Source organism: Gracilinanus agilis, chromosome 5, assembly GCF_016433145.1.
Source record: "Gracilinanus agilis isolate LMUSP501 chromosome 5, AgileGrace, whole genome shotgun sequence".
Taxonomy (NCBI): Eukaryota; Metazoa; Chordata; class Mammalia; order Didelphimorphia; family Didelphidae; genus Gracilinanus; species Gracilinanus agilis.
In genome coordinates this window covers 60,904,555-60,924,932 of record NC_058134.1, presented here as the reverse complement: position 1 = coordinate 60,924,932, position 20,378 = coordinate 60,904,555, and the positions used below count along the sequence as shown (strand labels likewise).

General features: G+C 33.5%; 1 protein-coding gene across 3 annotated transcripts in view; it reads right to left on the bottom strand.

The window, feature by feature from the left end:
* PLXDC2 (plexin domain containing 2) overlaps positions 1 to 20,378 on the bottom strand; it is a 490,294-nt gene that overhangs the window by 88,312 nt on the left and 381,604 nt on the right. For all 3 annotated transcript variants that reach the window (XM_044678167.1, XM_044678168.1, XM_044678169.1), the window contains 2 exons: positions 2,857 to 2,952; positions 2,533 to 2,614 (listed from right to left, as the gene is read on the bottom strand). In XM_044678167.1, the coding sequence (XP_044534102.1) occupies positions 2,533 to 2,614; positions 2,857 to 2,952 (178 nt within the window). The remainder of the gene's footprint in view (positions 1 to 2,532; positions 2,615 to 2,856; positions 2,953 to 20,378) is intronic.

The following is a 20,378-nucleotide window of genomic DNA, read 5'->3' as shown; positions in this document are numbered from 1 at the left end:
CACACACACACACACATATATATATATATGTATATATATATATATATATATATATATATACATATATATATATAAACAGACAAAACCCACAATCACTCGGAAAGCTCACAAAATTAATTTTCCTCTGATATAATATCTGTAAGTACTTATAAAGAAGTCCGGTGTGCCACTTTAACCTTAATTCCTTAAGACACTTCATATCATGATATAGTATCCCTAAAAAGCTTTCCTGTGGCATGATATCTTAATGTAAATATAAAGCTTAGTTTGCAAAGGCTTTGTGGGCAGTAGTTCTTTCCAAAGACCAATTCAGCTTTGTATAGAGACTTATCATACTAAGATTGGCCATTAAAGTTGGCTTTTTGGAGGAGTTTTGGCACAGTAATGCAAAAAACAGATAATTTCAATATAGATATTAAAACAATGCAATAAATCACTCTTTTTTGCCAAATAAATGAACGAAGCTAGTCTGTGCCGTGCTCAAATACAAAAGAAATACCAGAAGAAAACTCAAAAAACCACAAATACAAATGATCCCAATTTCTTAATTTCATACCAGGACAAACATGGTTAAATTATATTAAATCGAATTGCACTTTCCATAAGCTTAATGACCTACTCTTTATTTTATGATGTGAGAGTTATTTCTAAAGAGAAAATGACTAATCCTAACGTATAGGAGAGAAAGTCCAATACTATTTAGAATTTTTGTCAACATACTTTTATTCAGACTGCTACAAGGGTCAGGAAATGAAGAACACTTTCTAAAGTTTTGAGAAAACATAAGTATCCTGTTTTTCTTTATACTTGGATGGCTTCTGAACTGCTTTTGAACCTGCCTTCACTCCCTAACCTTCCCCAGCTGCAAATGCAGTAGCAAAAGCATCCTGAGCTCACAATGGTCATAATGGGAAAATCAAAGTTGCCTTAATTAACTGCTTAATGTGTCTGCCCTATTCCACTCAGTAGGATGAGCATATTTTACAGCTTTGTCTCTTTTCATTCATTGCTGACAATAAAATTCTCTCTGCCACCAGTGAGTTGTGTAATTGAAGTCTCAGCACCACAGGTCAATTGCTTAGAATACAGAATCAAGGAGGCCAGCCCCAAAGGTTTGACTTCCAAATGGGCCAGCAGCTTTCGGCCTGCAGATAGCACCTCTAACCCTGGCTACTTATTTCTCTGAGATGAGTTACAAAGGGAAGAAGATGAAAAAAAAATAAGTCAAGCTAAGATCAAATCTATCATCACTTAAATCTTACAATTCCTTTATAGAAAACTGAGTGATAATATCAATTAATAGACTGTAATAATAATAATTGCTGGGGTTAGATAAGTGAAACAATGGATAGAGTGTCAAGCCTAAAGTCAGGAAGACTCATCTTACTGAATTAAAATCTAATATCAGAAAATGTATAAGCTATGTGAACCTGGATAAGTCACTTAACCTTGTTTGCCTCAGTTTCCTTATCTGAAAAAATGAACTATAGATGGAAATGGCAAACCATTCCAGTAATTTTTCCAAGAAAACCCCAAATGGATCACAAAGAGAAGAACCTGACTGAACAACAAAAAAATAATGATAACTACCATTTGCATAATATTTTAAGATTTGCAGAAACTTTCACAAATATTATCTAATCCTTACAATCCTTACTCTGGGATTTGGGTGCAATTATTACTTTTAAAGTACATTGGGAAACTGAATAAAAAGTGACTTGCCTTGGGTTACATCTAGTGTTTGAAGTTAGAGTTCAGCCTAGGTCTTCCTTACTATAACTCCAGGACTATCTTGTAGCACCTAGCTACCTTTGACAAAGAATATTCCCATTACTATTATTATCAGGTAATTTAAAATCGATCCTAATTGTGAATTTTGATTCCTTGATTTCTTCTCTGTTAGAAAAAATCTAAAAACTGTTGTGCAGTAAATATATAAAAATCACACTTACAAAAGGTATAAATAAAAGGATGGATTTCTTTAATTTCTACCAAAAAAACAAACCCTAGACAAGATTCCTTGAGATTATAAACAAATTCATTGTACTAAGAAAAATATTAATGTTATACCTATGATAATTTGGGGAGAACAGTTAGCAAATTCCTGAATTGTTTTTTAAGGGTTTTTAAACAAAAAATTTAAATAACATGAGATACTGTCTTTTGTGAATATTTCAGATTTCAGTTCCACAAAGGGGAATAAATGTTCCCATGGCTTAATAATAGCAATAAAAATGCACTAATTTCAGAGATCTATTGAAAGCTTTAAAGCTGCGAGTTTAAGAGAGGTGGAAACCTGCATTGAGAGAGAGGATTTCCTCCACTGGGTTTTCACTAATAGAGAGAATCATTTCCCTAGATGACTTTAGAGATAGGGGAATAATTAATTATATTGCTGAGTTTTCTTTCCTCACAATATTTGATCTTTAAACACATTATTATGACAAGCACACTTCCAAATTCATATGCTTTAACATACATTTCAATCTTTATAAGAAGGCAGGAAAAAACCAGGTTTGTGTATTTTATTACCTTTGGAGTTTGCTACACCAGCTACAGTTGAATCCAATCTGAGAAGAGACACAAGATCCACAACTATTAAACTGGAGGCAAGCTAAAAAAATGGAGAAAAAAAAAAAAACTTGTCAAAGAGCACATTCTTGTGTTTTGGAACAATCACCTCTTAGCAAAAATAAAACTTATTCCTCAGATACATTCAATAGGTCAAAATATCTCTGATTCCCTATTTTAGGGTTAGAAGGTGTTAATTTGATTTCTCAAACACATATGGGAAATGTCAGAACTTGACATTTTATGATCATTTTTTTTTCCAATTCATTTAGCCAGGTAACTTACTAGGTAGTGGGGTCATCTCCACAGCTGAAACATTGGTAATCTTCCCCATCTGGAGCTCTACTCGGTGGTATTCATAAATTGTTCTCCTTCGAACATCTATTAGAAAAAAGAAAAAATTGTTAAAAGAAAAAATTAACTTCTAATTGTTTTTTCTAATCCAATTACATCTTGTGAATTAATGAATGTAGAAATTAAATATATAGCAGATAGAAATTAATCCAAGTTAAAATCTTTTCACAGTATAAGATCTATTTGGTCTCTTTAGAGTTATTTCAGGAACTTTTCCCAATAAGAAATTTATGAAAATTCTTAGTAGAGTGCTAAACAACTCATTAAAACATTTAGGTAGAATCCCATTAGTTTATTTTCCTCAACCTAAACTATATTCCTTATTCCAGGGGTCAGCAACCTTTTTGGCCATGAGAGCCATAAACGCCACATTTTTTAAAATGTAATTTTGTGAGAGCCGTACAGTGTTCACAGTGCACTCCTGTAACAGCGCCTGAAAAAAAATTGACTTTATGGCTCCTGCAGAAAGAGCCATATGTTGCCGACCCCTGCCTTATTCCTTCTTAGATTCACATCTCCTGAAGACTTTGGCAACTGAGGCAAAGATACAATGGCAATAATTTTTCCAGATTAAAATAGTTCTTCTTTAGCAAGATACTGATATAGATAATAAACCTTTTTACAGAGCTTGAAGTAAAGTAAAGTAAAGCACTTTACACATATATCATTTGAGCCTCAACATAACCTTATGTGGTAGGTGCCCAGAAGATAAGGAAACTGAGCCTGAAAGAGGTTAAATGACTTTCTTTTGGTCACACAAACTTGTAAGTGCCCAAGGCAGGATTTGAACTCATTATTTCCTGAGACCAAATACAGTACTCAAACCATCCAGTTATCCCTAAATGCAAAATTTAAGATGCTTTTTGAGCTCAAATTTGAAACTATAAACAAATTCGAAGTTAGGTCAAGTAACATAACATTTGATTCAAAGTGTTAGCATAAAATATCTTTCTTTAAAATAGCTTAATTTCAATAAGAAATAAAGCATCCTTTCTCAAAAATGAAATAATAATATATTCGAGTAGGAAGAGTACTAGCTTTACACTTTTTGTACCTATTTTTGAATTGTAGGTCTGCAAAATGCTAATTCAATGAACAGCAATTATTAATATTGAATGATTGAAAATTAACCATTGATATTGAATTATTTTGAGCAAGTTATTTAGTCTTCCAGTGACTCAATTTCTTTTGATTTAAATAAGAATGTTGAATTAAGTTACCTTGATATGCCTCTCCACCTCTAAATAGACAACTTTTGGATATTCCTCTTTGAATTTCCTACCCTAAAGCCAAACCCTAAAGCCACAGGTACAAGAAAATGATTCATATTCCATTCAGCTAATTCCCTGGAAATCTCACCACCTTTCTATCACCTCTGATCTGTATCATCCCACTTTCATCCAAGTCCCAACTAAGACTTCCATCCAAGGATCTTCAAGAATTCATGGCATGGTCTCTGGGGAAATTAAGCCACTCCAGCTTTGAAACTCCCACCCAAGGGTCTGAGCCAATTAATTGGTGAATGAATATATGCAAACTAATCTACTTATCTTATTCTATCTACTGCCTAGCCCTAGATATCAGAAAAAGCTTTAATTTCACATCCTACCCAGAACAAGCATATCATTCCCTTTTCTGCCTCTCCAGAACAAGATTTCTTATTCTGATGACTACTCCTTGTGTTGTTGTCCCTTAATAGAAAATAAATATGGGCTCTGCTGAGTGGCTCAGTGGATTGAGAGCCAGGCCCAGAGATGAGAGGTCCTGGTTTCAAATCTGTTTTAGACACTTCCTAGCTCTGTGACCCTGGGCAAATCACTTAACTCTAATTGCCTTGTCCTTATTTGTTCTGCCTTGGAACCAATACACAGCATTGATTTAAGAGGGAAGGTAAGGATGATTTTTAAAGGAAAGAAAACATATAGCAAATAGACTCTTTAAAAGAAAGGGATGTCTCAAGAAAGGGAAGCCTTTATTTTATTTTATGTTAAATATATAAATAAATAGTATACTCTACCCTTAGGACAATGCTTAGAATACAATAAATGTTTAATAAATATTTTTCTATTGAATTTATAGACCACTAAAGAATATAATTACTTTGTGCAAATGCATTTACCACAATTCTTAAGCATATTTAAACAATGACTCTTATGAAGAGGATGGGCTCTTCCACAGCAACAGAGAATAAGTTTGGTATTTATTTTGGAAGGAAGAAACTAGACCTGTGGTTTCATGAGGTTAGAGAACTCATGATGAGTTAATGTTGACCAAAAATTTCAGCATCTACTCTGAAATCAATAGGTTTTTTTTTCTTTTTAAACCCTTACTTTCCATCTTAGAATTTATAAATTTCCAACATATCACAGCAGCAAGATTTAAAAAGAGAAACCCAATTTAAAATCACCCTAGACAATATAAAATACTGAGAAATCCATCTAACAAAACAAACACAGGAATTATATGAACACAACTACAAAACACTTTCCAAACAATTAAAACTAGATCTAAACAATTGGAAAAAACATTGATTGCTCATGGGTAGGATGAGCTAACATAATAAAAATGACCATTCTACCCAAATTAATTTGCTTATTTAGTGCCATACCTATCAGACTACCAAAAAACTTTTTTACTGAATTAGAAAACACTATAACATAGTTCATTTGGAAGAACAAAAGATCAAGAATAATAAGGGAAATAATGAAAAAATAACGTGAAGGAAGGTGGCCTAGCAGTACCTGATATTAAAGTATATAATAAAGCAGCGGTCATGAAAACAATATGGTACTGGCTAAGAGACAGAAGGGAGGATCAGTGGAACAGACTTGGGGTAAGTAATATTAGCAAGACAGTCCAACTAGGAGCCCAACTTTTGGGACAAAAATCCACTATTTGACAAAAACTGCTGGGAAATTTGGGAAACAATATGGGAAAGATTAGGTTTAGATCAATGTCTCACACCCTGCACCAAGATAAATTCAGAATGGATGAATGACTTGAATATAAAGAAGGAAACTATAAATAAAGTGAACAACAGAATAGTATACTTGTCAGATGTCTGAGGAAGGAAAGATTTTAAAACCAAGCAAGAGTTAGAAAAAAAATTACAAAATGTAAAATAAATAATTTTGATCATATTAAATTAAAAAGGTTTTGTACAAAGAAAAACAATGCAACCAAAATCAGAAGGGAAACAACAAAGTGGGAAAAAATCTTTATTAACAAAAAACTCTGACAGAAGTCTAATTACTCAAATATACAAGGAGCTAAATCAATTGTATAAAAAAATCAAGCCATTTCCCAATTGATAAATGGGCAAGGGACATGAATAGGCAATTTTCAGATAAAGAAATCAAAACTATCAATAAGCACATGAGAAAGTGTTCTAAATCTCTAATAATTAGAGAACTGCAAATCAAAACAACTCTGAGGTACCACCTCACACCTAGCAGATTGGCTAAAATGACAGCAGGGGAGAGTAATAAATGCTGGAGGGTATGTGGCAAAATTGGGACATTAATGCATTGCTGATGGAGTTGTGAACTGATCCAATCATTCTGGATGACATTTTGGAACTATGCCCAAAGAGCTCTAAAAGACTGCCTGCCCCTTTGATCTGGCCATACCATTGCTGGGTTTGCACCCCAAAGAGATCATAAACAGACTTGTACGAAAATATTTATAGCTGTGCTTTTTGTGGTGGCAAAAAACTGGAAAAGGAGGGTATGCCCTTCAATTGGGAAATGGCTGAACAAACTGTGGTATATGCTGGTGATGGAATACTACTGTGCTCAAAGGAATAATAAACTGGAGGAATTCCATGTGAACTGGAAAGACCTCCAGGAATTGATGCAGAGCCAGAAGAACATTGTACACAGAGACTGATACACTGTGGTAAAATCAAATGTAATGGACTTCTGTACTAGCAGCAATGCAATGACCCAGGACAATTCTGAGGGATTTATGGAAAAGAATGCTACCCACATTCAGAGGAAGAACTGCAGGAGTGGAAACAAGAAGAAAAACAACTGCTTGAACTCATGGGTTGATGAGGACATGATTGGGGATGTAGACTTGAAAAGACCACACCAATGCAACTATCAATAATATGGAAATAGGTCTTGATAGATGGCACATGTTAAAACCAGTGGAAATGCGAGTCGGCCTTGGGGTGGTTTTGGGGGGAAAGTAAGAACATGAATCATGTAACCATGGAAATTTTTTCTAAAAAAAAAATAAAAAATATATTTAAAAGTTAAAAAAAATAAAGCACTCTCAATAAAAAAAAAAAAAGAAGAAGAATTTATATTGCCTATTGGTTCTAAGGCAGTGGAGTGGTAAAGGCTGGGCAATGGGGGTTGAGTTACTTGCCCAGGATCACATAGCCAGAACATATCTGAGGCTAGATTTGAATCCAGAACCTCTTGTCTTTAGGTTTGGCTCTCAATCCACTGAGCTACCTAGTTTCTCCCAACCTATAGTAATAAGAAATTAACTAAAGCAATGAAAAGTTTACTTGCTCAGGATCACCCTGCTAGGAATTCTAGGGAAAGAAGTCTTTCTCATTCTAAATGCAAATCTTTTTACTCTGGTCCTCTTTCCTGTTGTATATTGACCATTATCTGGGGAGATAATTAGATTAAGTGTGGAAAGTACTCTGTAAGTGAATAAATTCTGCTTTGAATGTCAGCTATAGCTATACACATAAGAACAGCTACCCACAAATACTAAGAAACATGGTTTAAATGTGGTATAGAGACAGAGACTGTTCTAAAAGTCTTAGTGAAGTTCTATACTATATTAAAGCCTATTGCAACCTGAAACAGTTTCAGAAAGCTTGTTCTAGTTTCAGATAGAAAGTCCATGGACAACTGAGGTTTTGATAATATCACCCTAATTTGGCATCTTAAATAAAATGTGGTTCAATGATTTAATGGGCAAGAGGAATTCTCAGTGAGGAAACTCCCTGTACTGAAGTAAATTACCAAGTATTCTGCAATTCACAGTTTTAAAATTGCCTGTATTTTTGAGGAAGTTAAATTCTGTGGCCCATGGTGTGGCCATAAAACCATTATGTATGAGATGGCAGGTTTGCTTGACTCTGAGGCCAACTATGTCTCCATTAAATTTAATCCATATTCTGAAGAAGGTCATTGGAGTCAGTGCAATATGGTAGATAGTAGAGAGGAGCAGCAGTCCAGAAACCTGTATCACAATCTTAGCTGGGCAACCTTGAATAAGTGAGTTTATTCATTGAGTCCTCACTTTCATCATCTGCCAAAGGAGGTCAGTTTAGGTGATCTCTAAGGTCCTTTCTTTCCCAACAACTTAGGAACACATTCAGACTTATTCCATAAGATCTCTACTTAAGGCATTACTACTTCCTTAGGGGCATGTTCAATCGAATAAAATAGGAGGGACATTGTGTAACTTGTACCTAGGTTTAAATCCAGGCATCTGGATCATGCTATCTAATTCTCTTTTCAAACATTTGTCTCTGGGAGAAGGGGGAAGAACAAGATGGAATGGCATTATTAGATTTCTTAATGCAATGAATTCCTACGTGTTACTTCCCTCATTTACTTTGCCTTAAAAAAAAAAGAAAATTGGATGCTTGAAAATAAGCAGATTGTATGGATCTATAATGGGGGTCCTAAGATAATTGCTTTAAAAAATTGAGTCCCAACCTCTATCCCAAAATAACCACAGTAATGAAGGTTGTCTATATTTATTGATCACATAGATGGTCGGATGAATGGGAAGAAACAAAGCTTTTAACTTGTTAGATATTATATGTATTTAGATGTCTCTAGATGGGTGGCAGCCTCGGGGAGGAGGTTATATTTGCCCAAAGTGAAAATAACAGAATGGTTTTTGGCTCTTCTATTGCCAGTAGCTAGAAAATCCAAATGGTCAGTTCTGCTATATTTAAGAGATGCATCTGCCAAATTATAGTTATTAGCAATGTGCCAGCTCTGTAGACAAAATTGCAGGCTTTCAGTTGTTTATATAGATATAGACACACATATATGTATATGTACATATGTGTAGACATATGTATATATTTTCCATCTAAATAAACTCAATTAATATAAAAATTAAAAAAACAAAAACTCTTCCTCTAGTACTTCAAATGAATCCAGCTAAACTAATGCTTTTTCTCTCCGCAGAGGTTATACAATCTGGACTATTTACTTAGCATCTCTCTGATTCAGGACCCGCTCCAATACCTAGCAATTAGGGATCTGTTCAAAACCAAAGTTTCCTTGTAACAAAATCAAACATTTAAAATCTAATTAATTAACCAAAAAGCCTAAAGCTATGTGCTACAAAATGCTGAATTCTAAATCACGGATTTGTGACCAGCATACATTACTGGATTAATTATAAGGTATAATTGGCAAATTCAAGAGATATTGTCAATACCAATCATTTTCCAGGTGCCCATGTGAGAATACAAGCAATCCAATTTAAGCAATATACACTACTCTTTTTAACAATTATTCTTAGCAATAAAATGTAAAAGCATACTTAAGTGTGAGTTATTATTATTTACTTAAATTCTTCAGTTCCTATAATTTCACTGGTATGGTTGTTTCTTCTACCTGTTCAGATTGTAATTCTTATATGATGTGTTCCTTAAGAATTCCCGTGGTTAACATTTCATCACCCTGAAGCTAGTGATAATCCCTCCAAAATTAGTTAGATTGGTCCTCAGAAAAGAGCTCTTCACCAAGTCCACAGGCACTGCATTCAAAAACCCATAGATACCTCTTCAAGCAATGATAAGGCATCCGAGTAGAATTTTCTTCCCAGTGACTTATTAGTATTAATAAATATTTAGACAACATTGCTATGTGATAATACATAGGTCATGCCATCCTTACCACTTCTCACTCACCTGGGAGGCTAATATTTACATATACATTTAATTATTCTGAGATCAATTTTGTTTTCTCTCTCTCCAAAATTGAGTCCCAGCTTGGGAATGCATAAACATATCTTAATGAGTTGGACTGAGGCCATGCTGAACAGTCAAATAAATTACTTGCCAATAATCCTTTATTTACATAATTACTCTTGTTTAATGATGAACTCCAAATGGTCATCACATTTTTTCCAGTTCATCCTTCAACAGTATTTACTGAGTACTTATCACGTGAAAAGAGCCATATCAGGCAACTACAAAGTTCACCTAATCTTTAAGCACAGAAAGAATTTTTCCTCAAGATGAGAGCATTCCATAGTGCATTCTGTGCTGCCTAAATGGAATCCACTATTTCCCAAAGGATGATTAAAAAACATATTTTTATTTTAATAACTTAATTTTTTCAGATTACATATCAATGTAATTTTTAAAATATTGAATTCATGATATTTTGCAATCCATATTCTCTGTCCCTTCTACTCTTCCCCAAGAAGTAGGGTAATATGATATAGATTGTACCTATGAAGTAACTGTATTAAGAGATAGAACAAAGTATCTACAAAAAGATGTCCAAGATACTGGTCTGAAACACTTTCTCTCCAGAGCTTAGCAATGTTTGGCACATACTAAGTATTTAATAAAAGTTAATTAATTATAAATAAATTAGTTAAATAAATATATTTTTTAAAAGCTCATTAATTCATTGATATTTTTTGTATAGCATTCAGAGGTAAGAAGTTTTTTCTTTACTTCATTAGTTTTCTTCTTAGGCAATGAAATGGATAAACCTTAAGTGCTGTTTTCATACCATGCACATGAAGATCTTTTTTTTCTTTTTTCTTTTTTTTTTTTTTTTTAATTTTAAACCCTTAACTTCTGTGTATTGACTTATAGGTGGAAGAGTGGTAAGGGTGGGCAATGGGGGTCAAGTGACTTGCCCAGGGTCACACAGCTGGGAAGTGGCTGAGGCCGGATTTGAACCCAGGACCTCCCGTCTCTAGGCCTGGCTCTCAATCCACTGAGCTACCCAGCTGCCCCCCTGCACATGAAGATCTGATCAAGATTTAGGCTTTATCTTCTTCCTGAAAATCCTATGAAACTAATATACTAACTCATCCCTTGATTCATGCAACATTTTCTCTGACATTTAAAGGAAAAAATAAGACAAATATGACTAACTGTATAGGTACTCAACTGTGCCTACTACAGTACAAAGGAATATGGAAGCACTTACCCAAAGGACATAAGGGAATGTTGAGTACTGGAGACATCAACTAATTATTGAGTGATGTAGAAAATAATGGAGAGGGAGGAAGAACTGGTGATTTTTGAAGCTTATAAGCAGCAGGGAAAATGAGGGTAATGGAGAAGTAGAAATCTATAGTATTATAAATCATGATATAATTGGCTCAGCAGGAAAGAGTCCTGTTAAAGGCCTTAGATCAGCCAAATATTTAAAATGCTTCTTTTTCATGAAGTACCCTTCACAAGAATGTTGCTTCTAAATGTTTGAGTAGAATGATGGTATAGCTATGGAGGCTGAATTTAAAAATATAAGGATAATGCAGTGAGGGCTTTCTATAATTTTGGACATGCTAAACCAGAATCCGGGGTAAGGAATGACCAGTTTTGGCCTCTTCCAATGGGATTGTCTTTTTAAAAATATTTTATTGTGTTTTGTTTTTGTATTATATTTACAGTTTCCTCCCATTTTGAATGGTCTCTTGAAACAAAATAAAAGGGACTTCATGGGAAAGTGCATGCAACAATTAGCAATGCAAAGATCCAGGACAGCTCCCAAAAATGACTATGGACCAACAAAGAAGGAACTGATGGATTCCAAATGAAGACTGAAGCATACCCATTCTTCATTTCCACAACTTTGCATAGTGGAAGGCTTGTGTGTGTTTTTTCACATGCAAACATTGAAATGTTTATTGTATGATGACATATATACAACATGTACAATGCCATCTTTATGATGGAGGAAGGTAGAGAAATAACATAGATTGTAAAATATCAGAAAATAATTTTTAGAATTGTATTAACATGTAAAATTAATTTAAAAAGAATAAAAAAGAAAATGAATGCAACATTCTACATCTCCCCTACATCTCTACTTAAAAAATAATACAAATCAGGGCAGCTGAATAGCTCAGTGGATTGAGAATCAGGCCTAGATATGGGAGGTCCTAGGTTCAAATCCGGCCTCAGACACTTCCCAGCTGTGTGACCCTGGACATGTCATTTGACCCCATTGCTCACCCTTACCACTCTTCCACCTATGAGCCAATACACATTTAAGGGTTAAAAAAGGAGAGAAAAAAATAATACAAATCTATTTTATCCACTCTGCTTTTTACACCAAATAAAGGAGTAGAAGAAAAATCAATTTCTTGTAAAATGCATTATTAAGCAAAATAAATTCTCTCAATACCTGTATATATATATATATATATATCACACTTAAAAGGATCCATATACTTTTTTATATTTTTGATACCTAGGGATCTTATGGTACGCATTTTCTGGGAACAACATTAGTATGGAGGCATTTATTGGAGCTTAGGAAAGGAAACACAGATGCTAAACTAGATCCAATAAAAGAAGATATTTTTAGTGGAGCCAAGAGAATACAAAATTAGCATATTTAATTGCTGTCTTTTGTTTTTTATGTAACAACCAAAAAGAAAAAAGGCTTTCAGGTCCTAGAAAGGTGGAAAAAAATGACTTCAAAAGTTATCTAGTCCCATCCTTTCATTTAACTGATAAGGAAGTAACAGAACTGAAGTAGGGGGAAATGAAATAACTTTTCCAAAGTCTCATAGGTAGAGTTTGAGTGCAAATACCATTATTCTAGAATCAATGCTCCTTCCACTGCCCTAGGTAACTTCTAATTCATTTTTTTTGCAGATGGAAAATAATGAGTCCAGAGAAAGTTAAGTGACTCATCCAAGGATATATACATTGTAAATGGAAAATTCAGGTCAACAACTAGGTTTTTACCCTAAAGAGATAATAATGAAAAATGTTTGCACAAAAATATTTATAGCCACACTCTGTAGTGGTAAAAAATTGGAAAATTAGGTGTCCCTCGATTAGGGAATGATTGAATAAATTGTGGTATATGATGGTGAAGAAATATAACTGTGCTGTAAAGAAAGATGAACTGGAAGACTTCTATATGAATTGGAAGAACCTCCACACAGTGAAATGAGGAGAACCAAGAGAACATTATAACAGAAAGTGAAAATTGTGGAACCATCCAACGTGATGGGCTTTGCTACTACAAGACAATCCTAAAGGACATATGAGAAAGAATGCTATCCAAATTAAGAGAAAGAACTTAGGGAGTAGAAAAATAGAAGAACAAATGACATCATTTGTTTATGTGGATATAGGGCTGGAGGTTTTGGTTTTAAAAGATTGCTCTATTGAAAAAATGAATAATATGGAACTGGGTATTGAGTGATAACATTTGTATAACACAGTGGAAGTGCTTATTGGATCCAGGAGGGGGATGGGAAGAGGGTAGGGAAAGAAAATGAATCATGTAAACATGGAAAAATATTTTTTTAAAAAAAGATATATAAGTTCAACTTGTAAAAAAAAAAGAAAAGAAAAAGATTAAAAAAGAGAAAAGAAAATTCAGGTCAGTTGAATCCAAACTTAGCAGCACCCTACTGTTCCATACTGCTTTCATGAATTGTCTCAGTAACAGACAGTGTATCTAGTGACTTAGATATTCTTTGATAAATTCAAAGACTTTGTGAGCAGGTTGACTGAAGGTGAACTTATTTGGTCACAGCAGCTCCTAAAGTCCCAAGATGAATGCAAACTGCATCATTGGACAAGATTCATGAATCTTTGAAACCCTAAAATGCATAGTGTCATATATTCCTAATCTTCTAAAATATTTCTTCCCTTGTCTTAATCTTCTAACTCCATCTTTCCCCCCACATTCTCAGAGAATCTCAGCATTTTTCAGGAATATTCAGGTCCTCACATCTGAGTTCCCTCAACATGACTCTTCCCTTCTGCAAAAGTTCAGAATCCCCATTTTTACCTTCAGTGTTAGAGGAAGAGATTGCTTTCCTTCTTCACTTACCCTTTGCCCTTACTATTAGTATCTCCTCTCTTAGCTTCTCTGACTTATCTCATTGATAATCTGCCCCCATTTTCAGTCTTTCCCTCCTTTCCTGGAACTGACAAACTTGTTCAAAAGGCCAGCTCCCCCAAATCCTTTGAAAAATCCTGCTATCCACTTAATATTTTACTCTTTCTTCTTTTTGCTACTAACTTCTAGAAAGCTCCCACTTCAGTCAACCAACATTTATTAAGTATCTACTGTGTGCCAGGTACTGTGCTAACTATTTGGAGGTACAGAGAAAGGCAGAAATCCTGTGCTGTCTTCACACAGGAGGAGATAACCTGCAAACAACTCTCAACAAATAAGATATGACAGAATTAATTGGAAATAATCAAGAAAGAGAAGTCATTGATGTCAAAGTGGATTATAAAAAAACTTCTTAGAGAAGGTGGCATTTTAGCTGGGACTTGAAAAAAGTCATGGAAATAAGGAGGTGTACATAGGCAGGGAAAGCATGCAGACAAGAAGGACAACCAGTATCTTGTATGAGGAAGGGCAAGGGAGCAAAGGAGTCAGTGTTGCTGGAGAAGAGTTGAGTGTGAGTATCTGTTTGTACATGTGTTTGTATGTGTATGTAATGTGTGTGTTCAAGGAGATCTAAAAGGTATAAGAAAATTAGAAAAGCTGGAGGTCTAGTTTTGCAACCTTTCCTAGGCACTTTTAGCTGTGTAATCTTGTCCAAATCACTTACCTTCTGAGTTTCCTTATGCATAATAATCATTATATTATTTATAAGTATATATAAATACATTCAATACTTACAATATAAGTATATATAAATTTAAATTTACAATATAAATATATAAGTATTTATGATATTTACATGTAGCATAAATATAAGTATATACAATATATAAATATAAATACAATATATTTACAATAAAGGCCACTTTATTTTGGGGAAAAACACTAATATTTATATTACTATTATATCCTGCCTTGCAGCATAGATGTTTATATGTGCCTTTTCTTCCTTTATAAGTTCTAAGCTCTTTGAGAACAGGATTTGTGTGGTGGTATTATTTGTATCCTCTGTTTCTAGTACTGAATCTCACACATATTTTACTCAATTAACTTCAAGTTTTAGAATAAAACAAAGGAAACAATGAGTCTGAGAGATTTTCAAGAGTAAAATTCAAGAGCTTTACTGAATGGTCTTTGAGATATTCATTTTGATTGTTCATGGGTACTTTTGACATTTCTTGAGTTCTCAGTTTTGTTCTAGATAAATAAGAAGGACACATAGCAAAAAACTGTGTGAGATATGTTATTTAAAAAAATTAAACCCTTTATTCGGTCTTTGAATGAAAGATTCTAAATATTGATTTTAAGGAGGAGAAAACTAAGGGCCAGGCAATTGGGGTTAAGTGATTTGCCCAGGATGAACATAGCTTAGAAGTGTTGGAGGTCATATTTATACCCAGGTCCTTCCAACTCCAAGTCTGGTGCTTTATCCGCTGGGATACCTAACTACCCTTTATATAATATTTAATATAATAGAAAAATGTTTTTCATTTTATTCCTATGTTCTAATGCCCTAATTTTCATGCTCTTCCCCTATTTCCTTTTCACAGTTCTAGATGAATATAATAATAGTGACTGATAAAACCTTTCAGATATTTGAATCCAAACTACTTGTTGTATAGACACATTTAATGGAAAAGGGATAGATTGACTCAATTCTGACATTCATTTTTGTGTGTGTGTGTGTGAACTTGGGAAATTCACAATCTCCCTCGTCTTGGCTTCGTCATTTGAAAAAAGAAGGGCATAAAGATTATATGGCCTCTTAGATTCCTAGAGCTATTAGCTGATGATTCTATGAAAAGTTTTCAATAAAGTACTAAAATGATTAACATAACCAAGATTAGTACATGTGAGGACATAAATATTGATGATCATAAAAAGTTCTCATATTTTCAATTTTAAAGATTAAACTACTCAAATTCATTATTAAAGTTAAAATGAATCAAGATTCCATATTTATTAGGAGTCACAGATACATACTTTTTTAAATTTTAGTTAGAATATACAATCCAGGCATATATCTTTATTTTCCAGGAGAGGAAATTGACCTAGTGAGGTCAATTACTTTACAGAAGCCACATGCAAATTCATAATATATTCTACACTTCCCAAGGATACTGGGATAATTCTACCACCAATGAATGGCTGAGAAGAAAACCAGCACTGTCCACTCAGAATATTACCATGTAGTTTCTATTAGAGATGTAACAGCTCATTGCTCATGAAGATTACACAAATGAAGGCTCACAAAGAGAAAATCTTTCAACCACAAATTGAAAAAGGAATCCAATTATGAATATGCAAACTCTCAAACAAATATTCAAGAATGGTTCAAGTACCTTTATCAACGACAACAAATAATAATATACAGATTATTTGTCCTTGTTTCCAAATACTCCCCAGGACAGGCAGAGAACATACTTTCTTTTTAAAGTCCTTTAGACATTTATCAGTATCAAAATACTGAAACTTCAATTTGGGCAAATGCTATCTATCTTTGAAGTGTTTTATGATCTGTCAAGGGAAGATATTTTATGGAACAACTTTATAACCTCCATTTATTTGTCTTTTCAGAAAGCCTTCAGTGGGTGATGAGGTCCCTGAGAGCCTCAGTGCCCAAAGGAATTCTGTTGGCGCACTGAATAATATGTACAGCCTCATTTTTCACTGTATTGGACCTTGCTTCTCTTATTTATTTGTTTCTTTACTTTGATATAAAAAGTAGAGCTGTCACAAGTCTAGACCTTCAAAATAAAAACTGTTGTGATTATCTTCCCTTCTATGGACTAGAATTTACCAGATTCACATTCTTAATGTAATTAATAATGGAAGGAGACTCAGCATAACCAATTGTCTTTCAATGTTAAACTAAATCACTGCAATTTAATTTAATTTAGCAAATAGTACCACCACAAATAAAAAAAGTCTTTTAGATGGTTTCTATTTTAAAGGTAGGAAGTGAGGTTCAATGTTGCAAATGACAAAATTTATTGCTAAAATTTCTGATCTAATCAGACATAACAAAAATTCAGAGATTAGCATCTTTGGCTATAACAAATTAAGTTATTTTCCATTGCTAGTGATTGGTATAAATCACATTAAATATGAATTAAAAAAAACTTTCAAAATTTGGGAATGGCTCAAATATTTTCTGGGTTTTGATAACATTTTTACTGTATCTAGTATGTAGAGTTAATAAAAATATCCTAATTCTAAATCAGTTTTTTTTTTTTTTTAGTCTTTTCAATGAAGTGAAACCATCTAGTTAGTTTAGAACAGTGATTCCCAAAGTGGGCACTACTGCCCCCTGGTGGGTGCTGCAGCGATCCAGGGGATGAGGTGATAGCCAGAGGTGCATTTATCTTTCCTATTAATTGCTATTAAAATTTAAAAAAAAATAATTTCCAGGGGGCTAAGTAATATTTTTTCTGGAAAGGGGGTGGTAGGCCAAGCAAGTTTGAGAACCACTGGTTAGAGCATAGCTTTTTGAAAACATCATCTCATCTTATTAGGCTTAAGATCTCTTTTTTTATTATCTTGAAGAAACAAAAGTACTTTGAAAATTTTTAAGTGCTATACAAATGTGAGGTATTATTAAGAGAACATATATATTTCTAAACTATAAATACCAACAAATATTTGGAAGTAACCTTATTTTAAAATCTATTTTAGTCAAACCAGCATTTTCCACTGTGTAAAAACAAGAAGCATTCTACCATAGGCATGAATAATTAAACTATTTGATTTTGTTTGTTACAAAAGTTATCATGCTTTTGATTTAGGTTTTCTGAAAATAAAGCCAATTAATGGATTTATAATAACACCATGATATAAATTAATAACTTATATAACAAACCTCAAGGCAGTCTGTGAACTACTAGATCTCTTGGAAACTTTTGTTCTATAAATACATTTCCAATTTTATTTTTAAAAAGCTAACTTTTCTTATTAATCTCTAACTAGTAATAATGAATATCCAGCTTCATTGCCTCCTATAGAAGGATGAAATATTAGTTCTTGATTAGCAAGTATCTGCTACTTAATAGTCACTAATTCTTAAATTGCTGTGAAAGCATAGATAAATGAAAACATGTTAAAAATCTTAGAGTTAATCAAAATAATGTCAACTGACCTAAAACGCAGAGCAGTGATTTTTAGCATTTTAGTAGTTTCTTCAAATGAATTTTGCCTCAGAGTTTTTGAGGTCTTAAATCTTACAAATTAATAATAAGGTGTCAAATCTTGCTATATAGTAGAGGACTGGAATTAGAGGTATTTTCAAGTGGGACTTTGTTATGGCATATTTTAAGTGAGTGTTGTTCCTTTAAAAGGATGAACATCAAGATGAATCCATTGGCTCTATACAATGTCTGTAGGCTTATTTCACACTTCTTCCCTAAATAAAATGTATGCTCTGGTCTTTCTCAAGCACTTACTCACTATTATTCTAATATCTCCTCATCACAATTTAGAATGTTGACATTCAGTATTGACCCATAGTCTAAAGCAGACTCTTTCCACATTTGCATGTTAAACTCCTTCTTACCTTTCAAGTCTCCATTGACACACTTCCTCTAATAAGAATTCCCTAAACCTCTCGCATATTCTGAGATTTCCTAATCATTTGATCCTATATTGATTTATAATTGAATTATATGAATATAGTTTAGCCTTTCCTCTGGTTTATTTCACTACCACACACACACACACACACACACACACACATATGCATCGTTACACGACAGTATATTCTGTGAATCGATAAAGTGGCTTCGTATTAAGACCGTAGTTGTGCCACATGTTAGGGTTTAAATGAATATGAATATAAACATCAGTAGAATTTTTGTCTCTGTACAAGAAACCTTTGCATATATCCCAAAGATCATAAAAAAGGATTGTCTAATCTGATCTTCAAATTTTTCAGATGAAAAAACTGAGATAAGAGAGACTTATACAGTACACATTTGAATTTATATTCTATTCAAAGTCTTCAGCTGTTTTAGCAAACCATTGCTAGTTTAATTATGAATAGAATATACATTTCACGATAAGAAGAGGTTAAATGTTTTTTCCCTACACTCTATTTGATGCTTTTATATTTGCTCCACCAGATTAGCATGAGGACATTACTGGATTTCTTACTAAGATTACTATGTCTAAACTCCACAACAGAGATTCATAAGAGGTGAGAAAAAGTTCCCTTAATATGATTAAAAGTTTGAATAATAGATCCCATGGGAGGTTAAGAAATAAGAAATAAGAATTATGAAAAGAGACTTATATAGGACTCTAAGTCCAAAGTCCAAAGGAAGGCTTAGGCAGCTAGATGGTGAATTAGAGAGGATACTAGTCTGAGAAGCAGTAAGACTTATAAGATTCAGATCCTGCTTCAGGCATTTACTAGCTATGGGTCTCAGAGTAATTAACTTAAATACTTAGGGGCCTCATTTTCCTCATCTATTAAATGAGAAGGTTGGGCTTCATTAATGGCCTTGAAGGTTTCTTCAATCTCTAAATCTATTGTTCTATGATCTTTTAATATAATTAATCACATTCTCTCTTTATTTAGGTGGCAAAAAAAGGAAGCAGAAGGGAGCATAAACTTTGATTTGACAGAAGGACAAATTTCCTGGTGATATCACTGCTATACATTAGAGAGAAGGAACCATGAAACTATAGCCCATGGAAAAATAGAAGACATACAAATCTCTTAGGCCTGATCAAGGGTATTCTTGGCTAAAGGCAAAGGAAAGTATTCAAAAGCATCTTTCAGAATGTCTTCAAGATGTGCAATCCTAAGAGTTCATGGAAAAATGACTGAAGCACTCAATTATTCAAGCTGACACTATGAAGACATAACAGATGTAGGAGAGTTTTTCAACATACATACTTTCATCATAAGGTGCTTATTTATCTGAACTTTATTTTTTTATATGAAAAGCTAAGCCAAAAGTCTAAGTGACTGTGTGTATATGTGTTCGTGTATAAGGCAGAGAGATGATGAACGGATATAAAACAAGTGGAACACAGACTTAAGTAAAATCTGCATGCAAATTCATATATATATATATATATATGTATATATATACATATATATATATGAGTTGTGTTCAGAAAAGAAAAAAATGTCATTTTTAGAATGACATTCTTTTCTTTTCTGAACACAACGTATGCCTCTATAAAATGTTTAAAAGAGTCCAAATACAGACAAACAGATGACAGAGAGAAAAATAGATAGCTAATAGACACAAAAACAGTCAGAGAGACAGAGGGAGACACAGAGGGGGGGAAAAGGGGGTGAAGAGAGAGAGACCCTCAATTTGGGTTCAAACTTACTACATATAC